This window comes from Chaetomium fimeti, assembly GCF_033439085.1.
Source record: "Chaetomium fimeti strain CBS 168.71 chromosome Unknown B0H64scaffold_3, whole genome shotgun sequence".
NCBI classification, from domain to species: domain Eukaryota; kingdom Fungi; phylum Ascomycota; class Sordariomycetes; order Sordariales; family Chaetomiaceae; genus Chaetomium; species Chaetomium fimeti.
In genome coordinates this window covers 482,167-496,601 of record NW_026944331.1, presented here as the reverse complement: position 1 = coordinate 496,601, position 14,435 = coordinate 482,167, and the positions used below count along the sequence as shown (strand labels likewise).

Below are 14,435 nucleotides of genomic sequence, written 5' to 3'. Positions count from 1 at the left end.
CCGGCTGCTGGGCTGCTGCTGGACGATATCTCCACTCCCTTGGCACCGCTCTCCGATCTGAGGATCCGGCCACTTGGGTGCTGCAGCGGCAGTGATACTCGGAGGCATGCTACCCTGGGAGCGTGGAAGCAACAGAAAGGGCATGGCACCTCCGGACGATCGTGGCAGCCCTGCACCTCTCGTTGCGTCCGCTGCACGTCTACCCAGCCTGACCAGGGCCCGTTTCTGAACACACCGTTGCAGCCGTGGGATCCGGCGGTCGGTTTCCCCTTGGGTCTTGCGCCGGTCAACTCCCGTTATTGGGCGGGACGATGAGTGATGTGGATTCACCGCATGTGCATACAGCTCTGTAGGGGCCTTGCGAGGCTGTCTCTCCATCAGTGGCGTCCGGCTGCTCGATACAGATGCAGGAACCAGACAGTCTCCCCACCGAGACAGCATGGCATCTACCCGGCGCCCCGGGAATGGCTGGTAACACCGAGGGACATGTCGCCCTAGTCGATGCGGGTGAGTCGAGGTGGCAAAGTGTAGACGTTGTTGAGGACGGGGTCGGGGACGACACCCGGTAGTCCCCTCCCCACAGCGCTCGCTCAACTGATGTTCATCGTCAGGGGAACTCAGACGCTGGAGTCCTCACGGCTCCTTTACTAGCTCAACGGTTTTGGGATCCGCGATGGCAAATTCTACAAAAGCCATGGGGGGCCACCCACAAAGTCGCCATCAGCCTTGAAGCCATCATCACCACTCCTCTACGGGGACGCCAATCTCTTCTACTTTCAGCCTTGCGCTTCTTAATCTGCATAAACTGCACTTCGCTGTCTGTCTTGCTTTGTTTTCTTGCCCGTGGCATACTTCACTCCTTCGCATCCCGCCCGACCACCGACCGAGCAGTATAGTGTTTGTTGCCTCATCGGACTCTTCCCTAATACCTATCCCACAAAAAGTCGATAAACGACAACACAATGGCGGACGGACGTATGTGATTATCTCCCATCATTGCCACCCACCCCCTCCCCGGTCCTACCACACCCCCCCCCCCCTTCTCCAACCCTTGACCCCCGTCTCGGATCGGGTCTGGCCGCCCCCCTGGTGCCCTACGGGGCGTTGGTCGGACGCCACCTCAAGGGCGGCAATACCACAACGGCACGGACTAACTCGAAGCGCCGGGAAACAGTCAACGAATACCGCACGGCACGCGTGGCCGAGCTGCTCGCGGATTTCCGCACCATTCAGTACTACATCGCGGCGGCGGACTGCAACCCGGCCGACATGGACGACTACTACACCGAGGGTTGGGCGGTGCTCCGGCAGTGCGCGCTCGACGGGCAGCACATCCTCAACTGCGCTGCTGATGTGACGGTGCCGTGCGCCACCGGCGGGCCGGAGGAGCAGGCCAAGGCGGAGTTGAAGCAGTGCGTTGTCCCGGGTCCTATTTTTTTTCGACCACTTGGCTCTCTCGCTGTCCACCACGAGTTGTCCCTCTAACCCCTTGGCTTTGTGTCCGGCAGGGTCCTTCTCGACGCATACGCGCGCAGGCATGAAGGGCAAAAGATTTATCTCCGACAGGCGGCAGCACAGCGCTGGATCGAATGGCGGGACCAGATCCTCATGGGCGGCAGGCCGCACTCGGGCAACCAACAACAACTGAGGGTGGTTGATCAGCAGTTGCGAACAGTACGTTCCCTTCTCCCTCACCGCCGAACAGGCATCCTGCTCCGCCCTCCCCTTTCCCTCCTTTACCCCTTCCCCTATCCCCTGGCCGCTCTGATCCCTGCTGCTCCATACCGACCGCCATCGTTCGGATCTTGCTTACACTTCCCGCAGGAGCTCGCCAACGTCACCGACGAGGTCGTCTACCCGGAGCTTCAAGTCTCCGACATGACCATGGGCCGCTGGACGGCCGAAGACCCGAGCCTGCGCGCGGTACAGCGCTGGGTGCGGACCAGGAGGTGTTAGACACACGATACAACGACACGACCGTCACGATGATACCCCCGAGCCTGAGTGACGACAAGACGATATCCACCAACCCTCATATACCCCCCACCACCCCTCTCTGAACGGATTTGGCTTCTCTCGATGATGCGGGGATCATCAACTTTAATTTTCGCCCTTGTTTCTCTGGGAATTTCTTTCTTTCTTTCTTTCTTCTCCGGGCTTACATTCCTCAGGAGCATTTGGGACAGGGCATTAACAAAAAAGGCTGGGTTAGATTCGGTATTTTTATTGCTATTGGGATACCACTCGGAAAACACGCAGGGAAAACCGGACATTGTACGGCGGGGCGGGTTTCCATTGTACATGTCTTCTGAGCGGCGCGTCGGGCACGCTTCCGTTTGTATATATACGTATGCCCTGTGGCAGGGATGCAGTTGGCATGCAGGCAGGGAAGCTGGGACTGCCTGGAGCAGAGGGGACGATTCAGGAGAATAGTAGGACCGAAGTGGAGATGAACTCGTACATGGACATGGGCTTTGGTGATATGTTGCGGCAATGAAATCTATCGATTGAAGCATATGCAGCAAGAACGACGATATCGGTATGAGAAACAGCCCACACAACACCCCCGACTCCCGTCCGGTTCAAGCAACGTTCTTGCTCTGCACGCACAACGCAATGCCGCCAACCGACAGCAGCATCCCAATCATCGTATCTAACCTGGTCAGCACCGCGTCTGTCGAGGGGACGGAAACCAAAACGTACCTCGACTGATAACCTTGCCCTCCACCCACCACTCGCCCACGACCGTGAACAAGAACGCCAGCGTGTTGACAATCGGCACCGTCAAGCTCAGTTCTGCCCGCAGTTAGCATTGGCACCCGCGCTCCCTCCCAAGACAAGCAAAGCCCAACCGCCAAAAAACAGACACCAGGCAAGCAGCCAAAAGTCACCAACCAAACAAGCCAACCAACCTCCCTTCCCTCAAGAAAACAAAAAAAAACAAAAAACAACATACCAGCCTTCCCAATCAACAAAAAGAACCACACACTCCCCGTCAGGTTCAGCACCAATGGCACCGCATACCGCGGATTCCGCAGCAGGTCCACGACCGCGAAGAAGGCCTTGTACACGCGCTTGCGCACGCGGCTCTGGCGCACAGCCGGCGACTCCAGCAGCGGGTGCGCCGGCGGGCGGTGGTCGCGCGCGGCGCGCCGGATGAAGGGCGTGGTGAGGCCCCAGGCCAGGCCGACGAGCAGGAAGGAGAGGATGAAATTGATGGCGGGGGGTTGGGGATCCTGGGGGTCTTGGGGGGTGGTGGTGGTGGGCATGGTGGGTGGTGGTGTGGTGGTGTGGGTGGTGATGGTGAGTTTGGTGGTTGAGGGTTAGGGATTGATGGTTTGGGATTGGGATGGTGATGGGGAACGGCGTTGTGGCGGATGGCGGATGGAGCGGGAGAGTGGGTCGGTCGGTTTAAGCTGTTTTTGGCGTGAAACAATGCCGCATTTGGGGTAGTGTGGGGCATTAAGTTCATGTTTGATTTGTTTCCATTCCCAGAAGTTTATTATTTGTTTAAGATGGTCCTTTGCCGGTACGCTCAAAATGAGGGAAACTCGCAATATTACAAAATCACCATCACACCACCACAATACCCCCCTCACCTATTCCGTTCCCACCCCGTCTCCCACTGGCTCTTGAACCGTGGAAAGATGTGCGCCTCGGTATTAAACACCACCTCCTCCAGCGGCAAGAAGTCCGTCGGCGAGAAGAGGAGGTAAAGGTATTTGAGTGTCTCGGCCTGTTCACTCCAGTCAGCTTTCTGTTTTGAAACACAAAAACGCAACCCCAAAAAGGACTACTCACCAGCCAAAAACTCTCCATCTCATCCCTCAACGGCGGCGGCACCGTCCTCACATCCCCAACCGCCGTATACCCCCTATCCAACCCGGCCTTGGTCCACTCCCTAAACGACTCAAAGATCTTCCACCCCCACTCCCGATACACCGGATCCCCCGTGACCCTCCACATGACATACAAGCTCTCCACCGTCTCCGGCCGCTGCAAGTTATGCGCATCCAGCGGCTTGATGACAAAATCCCTCTTCCACCCCTTCAGCGAATCCCTCTGCGCCGCCGCATCCCCAGCCCGATCCCCCGGCCGCGGCCTCAAATCCCGCTCATCGACATCAAACCACACAATCTCGGGCGCCAGCCCCGACGCCGTACCGGCATACATGCCCCAGCAAGTCTTCATCAGATCCCGCGCGAGCGCCAGCTCGGTCTCTTTGCGCGCTGTCCAGGTGGGGTCCGCCCGCGCGTGAGCCACAGTGTGCCCGCCCGTCGCGCCCAGCGCGATGGCGCCGGGCAGGAAGCACACCAGGTGGTCCATCTTGGGCGAGAGGGGCCCGCCGATGCCTTGCGGCAGCTCGGCGACGATCTTGAGGTGCGAGTGGCGCGTCGTGGTGATCAGGTGCGTCTCGATGCCGGCGAGCGCTTCCTGCCACATGGTGAGGTAGATGGGTTCGGAGGTTTGGAGGTGTTGCTTGATGAGGTATTCTGTGGAGGGGGTGATGGGTGTGTTAGTTGGGGATGGGGATGGGTGGTGGGGGGGAGAGGGAGGGAGGTGAGGTTGGGGTGGAGGGGGCTGACCGTAGTAGGAATCGCCGCGGCTGCCGAGGCGGATCTCGGCGGTTGTGAACCGCCCTGTGTCGGGATGCACGAAGATGGGCAGGAGGCCGGCCTCCATGGCGTTGTCGTCTAGCACCTGCATCACCTTCTCGGCTCGGCGCCAGTACCTCTCATCGCCGGTGATGTGCGACAGGTACTTCATCTCCAGCTGCAGCGTGGCCGCCTCGGCCATGGACGACGAGCCACCGTCCGCGTGGGAAGGTAGCCCGACCTTCCGGCCGAGGTGTACGCTGGCGTAGGGTATGCCGGACCGCGACTCGTAGGCCGCGAGCAGCCGCTCGGCGAGGTCGACCGCTTTGGTCAGGTAGATCGAGTCCCGGCGCGAGGCCACGTCGGGGAGACGGCCGGCGAGGTAGTGTGCGCTCAGGAGCCCGCCGAGCATGCGGATGGTCGTCTCGAAAGTGTTGACGTCCTGGTCCTGGTCGTAAGTGAGACTGCGGTGCAGCCACTTGCGTGACTCGGCCAGGGGCTCCGTCAGGTTCATGATCATCATGGTGTCGAGGCTGTCGACGATGATCCACCCGAGGCCTTTGGGGCTCATCTGCGAGCCCTTGCCCGAGACGGGGTGATACCGGTCTTTGCCTGAGATGGGATGTTAGTGCATTGTCTTGGAGCAACCGGAGGCGGCATCATCTCACCCCAGGCATACTGAGAGTATGCTTCCCAACTTGTGCTAAAGGCCTCCTTGACTTCTTCTCGCCGGGCATCCCAGTCGACGTAAGGGGCGGCGTGGTGTGAGAAGCCAATCGGGTTATCGGCATACCATCGACCCAAGCCCCATCCGAGGGCGGCGGTGGCGGTCAGACCAGCAATGATATACTTCACCGGAGACCGTACCCGTGACGGGGGGGTCGGTTGCCGGCTCGGTCTCCGTGGGCTTTTTGTTTTCCTGCCTGCCATTGTCAATTGCGTTTGTGAGAGGAAGTCTGGGAAGAAGTCAAGCCAGAGATGTTCAGCAATTCCGTCTCCTGTGGCAGTTTATGGTTTTTGGGCTGTTGGGCCACCCTTGTCCGTCATGTAACTCGCGCGGGCTGTTGGCGCCAACGGGCGCCTCGGCGGGTGCGCATCCCGTTGTGACTGGCTCGAGGGACGATGCATTTTACACAGTTCAAACAAACACTGTGAGACTGCAAGCTCCAGCTTTTGAAGCGAGAGGGCAAAAGTCACCTTCAACCTCGGATTGGACTCCAGACATTGCATTTTGGTGTCGGAGCGGCTTGTTGGGTAGAAAGCATGCATCACACCGCCAGGAACAGCGCGAACACAACAAACCCCCTATAATCCCATCGCAGCCTCATCACCATGCCCGCCATCATGCCTCACGTTTCACACAGCCCCCTTTTTGCTTGCTGCGAGGGAAAGTGATCGACACGCTCAGCAAACTCTCTGCGATGGCGAATGTTTATCCTCCCGAGACCGACGAGGACGGCGTCGTGACGTCCTGGGTGCCACTTGCCACCACCTTCACGCCATCCGTGGGCTGCGAGAGCAAGTTCCGCCTCAACGGGATGAGCCTCGTCGCCTACGACCCGGGATACGGCCTCGACATCGACTCCAAAGTGAAATGCCAGCCGCCGGCGGTGACGACGTGGTGGGAGCAGGGCCGGCTCGGTCGTGGGAACGACGAGGGACACACCGCCGCCAGCATCGGGCCGCTCAAATGCCCAAATGCGTGGGAAACGGTGGCCATGTCGGTGAACGGGATCAGTACCCACGCGATGTGCTGTCCGCCGTGAGTGGAGCCGAGATTTCAGGAGAAAGCCGCCAGATCATGACTGACAACACTTCTCACCAGGGACTACTCGCTCGCGAATGGCGTGTCTGGCATGATTGCTGGAGACTGCCGGTCCGACATCCCCTCGGGCGCGGTCCTGACCTATGCGTCAACGCCACTAGGCGATTCCGACGGGTGGACAATCGCCACCACAACCCTGAGCCGACGCTCTTCAGTCGGGGCCATCGCTGTGGTGGGATGGAATATCGCGTTCGAGACGACGTCGACAACCACCACATCACCCGCCGCTTCCAACACCGACTCGACTCCGTCCCCCTCCTCAGTCACCTCGACATTCTTGAGCGAGTTGGGCACTGCTGGCCCCACAGTAGGGCCGGCGGATGCAGGGTCCAGCGGCAGCTCGTCGGCCGAGACATCATCCGGCTTGCCCACTGGTGCGGCTATCGGTATCGGCGTGGGCGTTGCCCTAGGGGTCGTCGGACTCGCTGCGCTGTTTGCGACCTTGTACTTGATACGGTACAGGAAGAGAAAAGCCGAGGCGGCGGCAGCGGCGGCAGCAGCAGCATCGGTTACACAACCAACCGACAACGGCTACCTCCCACCGCCGCCGCCGAAACCCGCGGAGGCTTACGGCCCGCATGAGTTGGTGTCCGAACATGTGCGGTATGAGATGCCTGTCTCGCAGCAGCAGTATTATAGGCCGTATGAGTTGCCATAGCGGGAGCCGACACGGAGTAATGGTGGGTTCGGTTTGAGGCGGAGGGTGTTGGATAACTTGGATCCATGAAAGTCATGATTTGAACGGGGGTTGGGGTTGGGATTTCGTGTCGATACCACTGCATTTGATTTGAGCTGGGAAAGGCGTTCGGTGCTGGCTTTCTTCGATTCGATCACAATGTATTTTAACGTTAATCGGTGAGGGATGTCCGTCATAGTCCGGGTATAATGTTATACGTGTTGTTAGTTGACGTGGTTGATGATCGATGTTCTCGTCGGTTTGCATCCGATCGAGATCCACTCCATCGAGTTCTGGCCAGGGATGACCGGAGCTGGAAGCTTGGCAGATGGATCCGCATCCGCATCGCATTCTGAAAATATGGGGCCTTGCCGCAGGTGCGGGGCACAATGGCCCAGCCTCGCGCATTTGCGCCATCGCTTTCGCATGCCAGCCACCGAATCCCGCTGCCCTGATTTGCGACGCGCAATGCCTCCCACACCCAGCCACTGTGGACGCGAACCACCTAACCTTGGCTGCTGGCTTCCCCTGGCGCACGTCAACAAGCAGGGCCATTGGATCCCACTTGCATGCTGCCATCTGCACCTGTGCGCTCCCTGCGACCAGCACCCAGCTGATTTCGGATGCTTTCATCTCAAAACGAACTCGGCGCCTTTCTCTTTGCGTTTTTAGTGTTGGATAGGCCACTTCGTTCCTTTATCTGTCGCCAGCTAACTGCATATTCCGAGTCTTCTTTTTTGTTTCTTGTTCCAATTTGAGCGACGGCGGGGTAACGGCCCAACTAACCTTAGCTCTGACTCCAAAGTAAACAATCCATTCAACTAACGTTACCCCATCCGGCGACCTCCCACCTCTCCCAAATTACTGCGACGCCGGGTCATGGTGTAGCCCCGCGCGGCAACACAGATAAAATGACGACCAAGTCGAAAACTCACCCACTCAACGGGATGCACACGGCCGGCATCTTTTCCGACATGAGCGCCGACGGGCCCGAGATTGGCACATTGGTGTTGGTAGTCGACCGAGCAAAGAACCTGCCGAACCGCAAGACGATCGGGAAGCAAGACCCCTACTGTGCGGCCCGCTTAGGGAAAGAAGCAAAGAAGACCACAACCGATATCCGTGGCGGCCAAACCCCGAAATGGTAAGTGCCAACCGCGCTCTTCCCATCACTCTGAACCCCCTACTGACCGAGCGATCCGGTTGCAGGGACCAGGAACTCCGATTTACCGTCCACGACTCGCCCGATTACTACCAGCTTAAGGTTTCGGTATTCAACGACGACAAGAGGACAGAGCTGATCGGAGAGGCCTGGATTGATCTGCGCGACATTGTGGTGGGTGGCGGGGGTCAGAGCGACCAATGGCACCAACTTGCGTGTCGGGGCAAGTACGCCGGCGAGGTCCGCATCGAGATCACGTACTACGACAACCGTCCTAAGCCAGAGAGGCCCGTGGTGAAGGCGAAACCGCCACCCCAAACCGAGGTCGAACCAGCTCCAGCCGCCGCCGGGCCGAGGCCGGTGCCTAAGCGCCGCCCGTTGCCCTCGGACCCCATCACTGGAAAATCCCCAGCTCCGCCGTCGCCTGTACCAGAGCAGGGTGAGACGCCGCCTCGACCTCAGCCGAATCCCGCTCCCGTCCCTCACCAACAACCGGAGTACTACCAGCAACCGGACCAGGGCAGAGAGCTCGGGACTCCGCCTCGCCGCGCCGAAGCGCCTAACCAGTACCGGACGCCTGAGAGGCCCGAGCAGCACGCGGCTCAGCACGACCAGGGCTACAGCCCACACCGACAGCAGCCGGCGTATGACCGCCAGGAATCATACGAGTTTCCACCGCTGAACGACCAGAGACCTGTCGCCGATGACCGGCCGCCCCCGCCCCCCGCCCACAGGAGCAGGACTGGAAGCAACCCTTCGATGAACGCGGCGTTCCAGGCGACGCCACCAACCATGCGACAGGATGTGCTGAGGAGCGAAGCCCACCGGAATTCAGTCTCAGGAAGCTACCCCGGAAGGCCGACATACAAGGCATTCGACACCGCTCCTGCTGGTCTCCCCGGCTCCCAGTACTCCAAGGCGGACCCGGGCCAGCCACCCCGGCATTATTCTTACGATGCCGGTTACGAACAACACAGAACTATGCAGGCCACTGTCGAGGATGTGCCCGAGTCACCCGAGTCCATGAGCAACCCGAGGAGGACCTCGGGCCGCTGGCCGCAGCTGCAGCCTCAATCACAGTCGCAGCCCCACCTCGAGCGGGACTACGACATGACAGCTAGTCCTGCGCCGCTCGCTCTTTCAGGGAGGAGCAGCAGTGAGTCAGCGCAATATCCGCAGGACCCAAGACACCAGGGTGCGAACGGCTATCCGATGGTTGCGCCCGAGATCCCACAGAGAGAGTCGCCAGACTATGCGCCAAACTATGGCAGGCACTCGGAGCCTTCCCTACCGTTGCACAGCGCCCACTCGACCCAAAAAGCGCTGACGTACCGGGGCGAGCTTGACGACACCTCGCACGGGTTCCCGGTATCTCCAGTACCGGCATCGCTTGTTCCGGGCATCGACCCAAACATCGCCCAGGAAGTCCCAGAGCGGGTCAGCCAGGACAGGAGACAGTCAAATCAGCCCCGCGGATACGCACAGCAAGCCCTGGTAGAAACGCCGCCACGTGGAAGAACCATGAACGATGGTTACGCCCACGATGGTACCGTTGTCCCATACAACGCCGCATCCGTCCATGGTAGGAACCCTGTTATGTACAGCAACGGGCCGTCGACATCGAGCGTCAACGTGGTCATCAAGTCGCGCGCCTACTCTCCCAACCCGCCGCGCGACCCAAGCCCGAACCCACATCACCAGCACACCATTCGGCGCAAGTCGGTCAGCCCGCGCCCACCGGTGGAAAGCCATCAGATGTCTGGCATCCCCTTCGGCCCCGACTCGTACGAAGCGTTGAACCCCAACACATCCTCGGCCGCTGTCAAAGATGCAGCCTCCTCCCGTGCTGACTACAGCGAGGCCACTGGCAAGATCATCACCCATGATGGCCGCGAAGTTGATCCCTCCGATCACCTCCCCATGGAGACCTGGGCACCCGAGCCCGAACCGAAGCAGCCGACGGCCGCGCCCGCCCGCCCTTCACTCGCCGGTCCACAACCCGTGCCCTCTTCGGGTCGTCGCCCCCTGCGCGTCGCGGGCCGCACACAATCCATGCTCCCGGCTGCCCCCTCGTCATCAGCCGTCACCTTCTCGGGCGGCATGACAGACCACGTCGAACCCATCACCACGGCAACGGCGACGGGACGAAACCGCCTGCAAAAGAAGGCCGCCTACCGCCAGTCGACGTCCGCCATCGTACCGATGATGTCGGGCGCGATCGGCGCACCAGCACCAGGGCGGGGCAGCAGCCCCAGCGAGAGCCGCGTCCTGCGCAAGAGCAGCGGCAGCAGCGGGCACGGGATGGAACCGGCCCCGCTCGCACCAATCCCGGCGCACATGGACAACTTCACCGCCCCGCGGGGCATCCCGCGCGCCGCGACGTTCGACTACGCCACCGGCGCCGAAAACCACGCCCCCTACCACGCCCACTCCCACTCGGGCAGCAGCAGCGGCGTCTACGGCACCTCCCCCGGCAGCCAGCGCCACGCCCATTCGTACGGCCACAGCAGCAACCCCAGCCAACACCGCGGCCACAGCCCCGGCCGGAGCCCGGGACGCAGCCACCAGTACAGCCGCAGCGGCGGCAGCGTAAGCGGCGGAGGGCCCCCGCCCATCCCCGCCAAGGTCCCGCTTGCGCTACCGCCGCCGCCGTCGTCGTCGGCCCCGTCTGCGAATGGCGGTGGGATGAGTGGTGCGTTGCAGTTGCATAGCAGCAGTGTGGCGAGGCGGGCGGGCAGTGGGATTGATGATGGGTATCATCATCATCATCATCATCATGGGGGGCAGCAGGGGTATGGGGGTGAGGGGGATAGGTATGGGTATGGGCATGATGGGTATGGGTATGGTGGAGGGGGAGGCGGTATGGGTGGTGGTGGTGGGGGTGGGGGAGGGAATATATCGTTGGAGGAGGAGCTGAGGCAGATTGATATTGGCACGGGCAGGTCCAGTCGGAGGCATAATGCGGGGGGGTATGCTGCTGCGGGTGGGGGTGGGCAGTTTGGGGCGGTTTATGGGCAGGGAGGGTACTGAGATGGAGTGTGGTTTGGTTCCCTGGGGGGGTTGGTGTGGGTGGTTTGGTTGGGGAGGTGGTGGATTGAGTGGTTTGCTTGCTTGCTGGGTTTATATAGGGAGGGCTGGGGTGGGTTGGTTGGCCTCGGTTAGGTTGATCTGGGCTGGTTGATCTGGGTTGGGAAACGATGGGCTACAGTAGGATGGTGTCATGGGGGGGTGACGAGGGATTAGATGGGCCGGTTTGGGATGGGTGGGTTTGATCTCTGTTGGAGAGGAGCAAGTCGGTGGGTTGGTTGGGTATGCGGGATTAGACGGGCTCATGAAAAGACGGTGTGATCCCGGACGGGCATGGTGGGAGACCTGACGATATCAGACGGGCGCATGAGGAGACGGGATGGTGATGGGACATGGTTGAAGAAGCGGCGGCGTTTTGTTTTGTGTGTACACAGGTTGCGGCTTGCTGTTTTCTCCATCTACCGTTTGGGTCGGCCGGGTTGGCGTTTTGCCATTTGCCGCTTTTAGATTCTACATACCATGTATTTCTCGCAGCTGTGTTTAAATAAAACTTACAATGAGTTCCTTTGGATTATTTGCCGTGTGCTGGAGCTGGTGTATTGAGTTGTTGTTTGAGGCACCAGGCAGGGGTTGATAGATAGTGACCGCTCAGCGGGCACGACGATCCATGACAAGGACAGGCTGAGCTGTTCTTACTTGGATCAACAGCAAAGTGCCGGGTTCTTCAAGGTAGTTTGAAGGTACTTTGTACGAACTGACCCATCCCACTCACCTACACTTGCCCTCTCAGCCGACCTACCGGTTTTCCTTGTCCCTCCAGTCCACCTCCCTTTGGCACCACTGCCAACAACATCCCGAACCATGACTCGGACGGATTCTGGCAACGGGCTTATGGCACCTCACCCCCGCGCGTTAATCCCCGCCACTCCAACCAAGGGTCGGGAATAAGACTGCCCCGTGGTATTTTGGGCACTGCTGCCGGATTTATAGACGACGACAAAGACACATACGGCCCGGGCTGGTCAGCAGTGATACGGCGCCTCGCGGCAGAGAACAGCTGCTAATTATGTTTTGGGCCTCTTTCTTCCTTTGGGCAGGTGGTTGTGTTGGGGGTTTGAGGTCCTCATTTCCCCTCCCCACCTTTTGCTTTCTTTCTTGTGGGGGCTGGGTGTGTGGCCGCGGCACGGGTTCGATGCATGGTGTTAGGCACGGCAGGCAAGCGGTGAGGGGGGATCTGGCTGGGGGGCGGTGAGGGACGGGTTGCTTCGGCTGGAGTTGGGGTGGATGTCAGTTCGTTGAGGGCCTGGCAGACGGTGAATTGGTTGTTTTGTGGTCTGCAGGGTATCCAGACGACCGAGGTTTACAGTGTTGGCTGCCCTGATCTTAGCTGTCTCAAGACCGCAGGCGTGGATGATGGCCCTGTCTGAATGGTCGTAGCCACAAGCAAGTTCTGTTTGGATGCATACACAGGCACGAACGAAGTAGGCTGAACAGTAAATGTTGTATTCCCGTATACAACAACCCTCTATGCAAGAACAAAAAACTAAAACCCAACAGTATTTTCCAAATAATAAACGCCGGCCCATAGATACCCATTGACTTCCGAATCCTATCATTACTGATGCCTCATGCTGTAAAAGAGAGGGTATATCCGAGCGAGAACCGGACAGGCGTACTGTGTACCAAAAGCCATGCCGGGAATAAAAAGGGCAGATCTTTGCCAAACAAAAGCATGGTTGGATGAAGGAGCGGATGAAGAGAAGGTGTGTGATGCGTGTGTGTGTGTGTGTGTGTGTGTGTGTGTGTGTGTAGGTGCTTGAGATGGCGTCTGAGTCGATGGTGAGTTGGTGTGGTGGATGATGGCGAGCATGAGATGATCAAGAGGTGTTGGGTGGTTGGATAAAAATAAGCCTGAGTGGCGTCCCGAATCGAGGGTTGGGATGGCGGCACAGTAAGGGGTTCCCGCACCCGCCTCGTCGGCAACCCCAAATCCGTTCTTGGCCCCAATATCAACCAACGCGTGCCGCGTCATGTGCCTTTTCCCACGCCGCTCGGGCGCAGACTCAAAATCGGGCTCCCCCATCATGGGCGTTTACCCGAAGAACCAGTAGTAGGTGGCGTATGGCACGCTCTGAACACCGGCACCAGCGACCGAGCAGGGCTCGGCAGCACCGCCGGCGGTGATGACACGGAAGACGGAGCTCACGCCCTGGGAGTGACCCTCACCGTTGTCGTCGAGCTGCAGCCATGCGACGGCGCCGGTGCCGATGATGCCCTTGTCGGCGTTCTTGGGCGCGGTCTTCCCGTCGATCTTCTTGACAGCCGCCGTGAGGCCAGCCGCGGAGAGGTCGAACACGGGGATGCTGTTGATGTCGAAGACGTGGTGGCCGAGGAACTTGGCAGCGGGCACGCCTTCGACGCTCAAGTCGGTGGGGTCGGGGAAGGGCGTGTCCGGGTCGGCTCCATATTCGGAACCGGGGAGCTTGTTGAGCGGGACGGGCTTGCTCCAGAGCAGATTGGCGGGCAGGTTATCCCAGAGATCCGGCCTGATGCCGCTGTTTCTTGTTCCCGGATAGAAGCTCGTGACATCGTAGAGCATGGCGACGGCGCCAGTTGCAGCGCTCTCGGCCGTGGACGATTCGCAGGTGTAGTTTTGGATGCCGTGGCCGAGAGCAATCTTCTTGACCACGAGGCCGGCGGCCGGCGCGGCAAGCTCCTCGCCTGGACCTCGTTAGTCGTCGGTATTCGCGGGTGTGTCTAGTGGCAAACTCACCTCCTCCGATCTTGGGGAGGGTATATTTAAGGGGTGGCCTGCACCCGGGAGCAGCAGACACCACTGCCGCCAGGGCAGCAAAGAGTACTGTTGTAGCAGAAACCATGATGCTGGGTTGATGTCTCTTTGAGGAGGTTAAAATATGTGGAAGGGAGGTTCGTTGACGTCTGGAAAGTAGCCTTTACTGAAGTATAGAAGTGGACCAATACAGAAAAGAAAGGAACAAGACAGAAGAGGCGATGGAAGTCGAGCTGTGTGTGGAGTGTGAGGTTGGGATGAAGCTGGTGGGATGAAGAGTCCTTATATCTTTCCCGAGTGGTAGGGTCGACTCGTGGGAGGCGGCAGGGTTGAGATCCAACGATCAAAGAGGCTAGCGG

The 14,435-nt window shown here is 59.6% G+C and overlaps 6 protein-coding genes across 6 annotated transcripts; 3 read left to right on the top strand and 3 right to left on the bottom strand.

Annotated features, from left to right (window-relative positions):
- The first annotated feature begins 706 nt into the window (after positions 1 to 706).
- B0H64DRAFT_472909 (uncharacterized protein) lies at positions 707 to 2,454 on the top strand. The gene is made up of 4 exons (XM_062807962.1): positions 707 to 975; positions 1,175 to 1,412; positions 1,509 to 1,674; positions 1,825 to 2,454. The coding sequence occupies exons 1-4, from the start codon at positions 963 to 965 to the stop codon at positions 1,954 to 1,956; spliced, it is 549 nt and encodes a 182-aa protein (XP_062660222.1). The 5' UTR covers positions 707 to 962; the 3' UTR covers positions 1,957 to 2,454.
- On the bottom strand, positions 2,455 to 3,359 carry B0H64DRAFT_390115 (uncharacterized protein). Its single transcript, XM_062803381.1, has 3 exons — positions 2,957 to 3,359; positions 2,704 to 2,796; positions 2,455 to 2,653 (listed from the first exon to the last, which is right to left on the bottom strand). Exons 1-3 carry the CDS (start codon positions 3,267 to 3,269, stop codon positions 2,583 to 2,585), a joined length of 477 nt encoding a protein of 158 aa, XP_062660221.1. The 5' UTR covers positions 3,270 to 3,359; the 3' UTR covers positions 2,455 to 2,582.
- Positions 3,360 to 3,467: 108 nt separating this feature from the next.
- On the bottom strand, positions 3,468 to 5,681 carry B0H64DRAFT_390114 (glycoside hydrolase family 47 protein). The gene is made up of 4 exons (XM_062803380.1): positions 5,264 to 5,681; positions 4,587 to 5,207; positions 3,802 to 4,493; positions 3,468 to 3,736 (listed from the first exon to the last, which is right to left on the bottom strand). Exons 1-4 carry the CDS (start codon positions 5,523 to 5,525, stop codon positions 3,596 to 3,598), a joined length of 1,716 nt encoding a protein of 571 aa, XP_062660220.1. The 5' UTR covers positions 5,526 to 5,681; the 3' UTR covers positions 3,468 to 3,595.
- Positions 5,682 to 5,773: 92 nt separating this feature from the next.
- On the top strand, positions 5,774 to 7,398 carry B0H64DRAFT_390112 (uncharacterized protein). The gene is made up of 2 exons (XM_062803379.1): positions 5,774 to 6,357; positions 6,421 to 7,398. The coding sequence occupies exons 1-2, from the start codon at positions 6,017 to 6,019 to the stop codon at positions 7,076 to 7,078; spliced, it is 999 nt and encodes a 332-aa protein (XP_062660219.1). The 5' UTR covers positions 5,774 to 6,016; the 3' UTR covers positions 7,079 to 7,398.
- A 237-nt stretch (positions 7,399 to 7,635) lies between these two features.
- On the top strand, positions 7,636 to 11,398 carry B0H64DRAFT_356218 (uncharacterized protein). The gene is made up of 2 exons (XM_062801588.1): positions 7,636 to 8,240; positions 8,306 to 11,398. Exons 1-2 carry the CDS (start codon positions 8,008 to 8,010, stop codon positions 11,286 to 11,288), a joined length of 3,216 nt encoding a protein of 1,071 aa, XP_062660218.1. The 5' UTR covers positions 7,636 to 8,007; the 3' UTR covers positions 11,289 to 11,398.
- A 1,741-nt stretch (positions 11,399 to 13,139) lies between these two features.
- On the bottom strand, positions 13,140 to 14,410 carry B0H64DRAFT_106861 (uncharacterized protein). Its single transcript, XM_062797739.1, has 2 exons — positions 14,059 to 14,410; positions 13,140 to 14,006 (listed from the first exon to the last, which is right to left on the bottom strand). The coding sequence occupies exons 1-2, from the start codon at positions 14,162 to 14,164 to the stop codon at positions 13,378 to 13,380; spliced, it is 735 nt and encodes a 244-aa protein (XP_062660217.1). The 5' UTR covers positions 14,165 to 14,410; the 3' UTR covers positions 13,140 to 13,377.
- Positions 14,411 to 14,435: the final 25 nt, after the last annotated feature.

What these genes read in the sequence shown, in the direction of transcription:
- B0H64DRAFT_472909 (XM_062807962.1), top strand. An exon ending in GCCAAGGCGGAGTTGAAGCA is followed by an intron (nt 1,413 to 1,508) that starts GTGCGTTGTCCC and finishes TGTGTCCGGCAG; the next exon opens with GGTCCTTCTCGACGCATACG. An exon ending in TTGATCAGCAGTTGCGAACA is followed by an intron (nt 1,675 to 1,824) that starts GTACGTTCCCTT and finishes CACTTCCCGCAG; the next exon opens with GAGCTCGCCAACGTCACCGA.
- B0H64DRAFT_390115 (XM_062803381.1), bottom strand. Translation starts at nt 3,269, where the DNA reads ATGCCCACCACCACCACCCCCCAAGACCCCCAGGATCCCCAACCCCCC. An exon ending in TTTGTTGATTGGGAAGGCTG is followed by an intron (nt 2,797 to 2,956) that starts GTATGTTGTTTT and finishes AACTGCGGGCAG; the next exon opens with AACTGAGCTTGACGGTGCCG. An exon ending in GGGCAAGGTTATCAGTCGAG is followed by an intron (nt 2,654 to 2,703) that starts GTACGTTTTGGT and finishes TGACCAGGTTAG; the next exon opens with ATACGATGATTGGGATGCTG.
- B0H64DRAFT_390114 (XM_062803380.1), bottom strand. Translation starts at nt 5,525, where the DNA reads ATGGCAGGCAGGAAAACAAAAAGCCCACGGAGACCGAGCCGGCAACCG. An exon ending in ATACTCTCAGTATGCCTGGG is followed by an intron (nt 5,208 to 5,263) that starts GTGAGATGATGC and finishes ATCCCATCTCAG; the next exon opens with GCAAAGACCGGTATCACCCC. An exon ending in AGATGGAGAGTTTTTGGCTG is followed by an intron (nt 3,737 to 3,801) that starts GTGAGTAGTCCT and finishes TGGAGTGAACAG; the next exon opens with GCCGAGACACTCAAATACCT.
- B0H64DRAFT_390112 (XM_062803379.1), top strand. Translation starts at nt 6,017, where the DNA reads ATGGCGAATGTTTATCCTCCCGAGACCGACGAGGACGGCGTCGTGACG. An exon ending in CACGCGATGTGCTGTCCGCC is followed by an intron (nt 6,358 to 6,420) that starts GTGAGTGGAGCC and finishes ACTTCTCACCAG; the next exon opens with GGACTACTCGCTCGCGAATG.
- B0H64DRAFT_356218 (XM_062801588.1), top strand. Translation starts at nt 8,008, where the DNA reads ATGACGACCAAGTCGAAAACTCACCCACTCAACGGGATGCACACGGCC. An exon ending in GGCGGCCAAACCCCGAAATG is followed by an intron (nt 8,241 to 8,305) that starts GTAAGTGCCAAC and finishes ATCCGGTTGCAG; the next exon opens with GGACCAGGAACTCCGATTTA.
- B0H64DRAFT_106861 (XM_062797739.1), bottom strand. Translation starts at nt 14,164, where the DNA reads ATGGTTTCTGCTACAACAGTACTCTTTGCTGCCCTGGCGGCAGTGGTG. An exon ending in CCTCCCCAAGATCGGAGGAG is followed by an intron (nt 14,007 to 14,058) that starts GTGAGTTTGCCA and finishes AACGAGGTCCAG; the next exon opens with GCGAGGAGCTTGCCGCGCCG.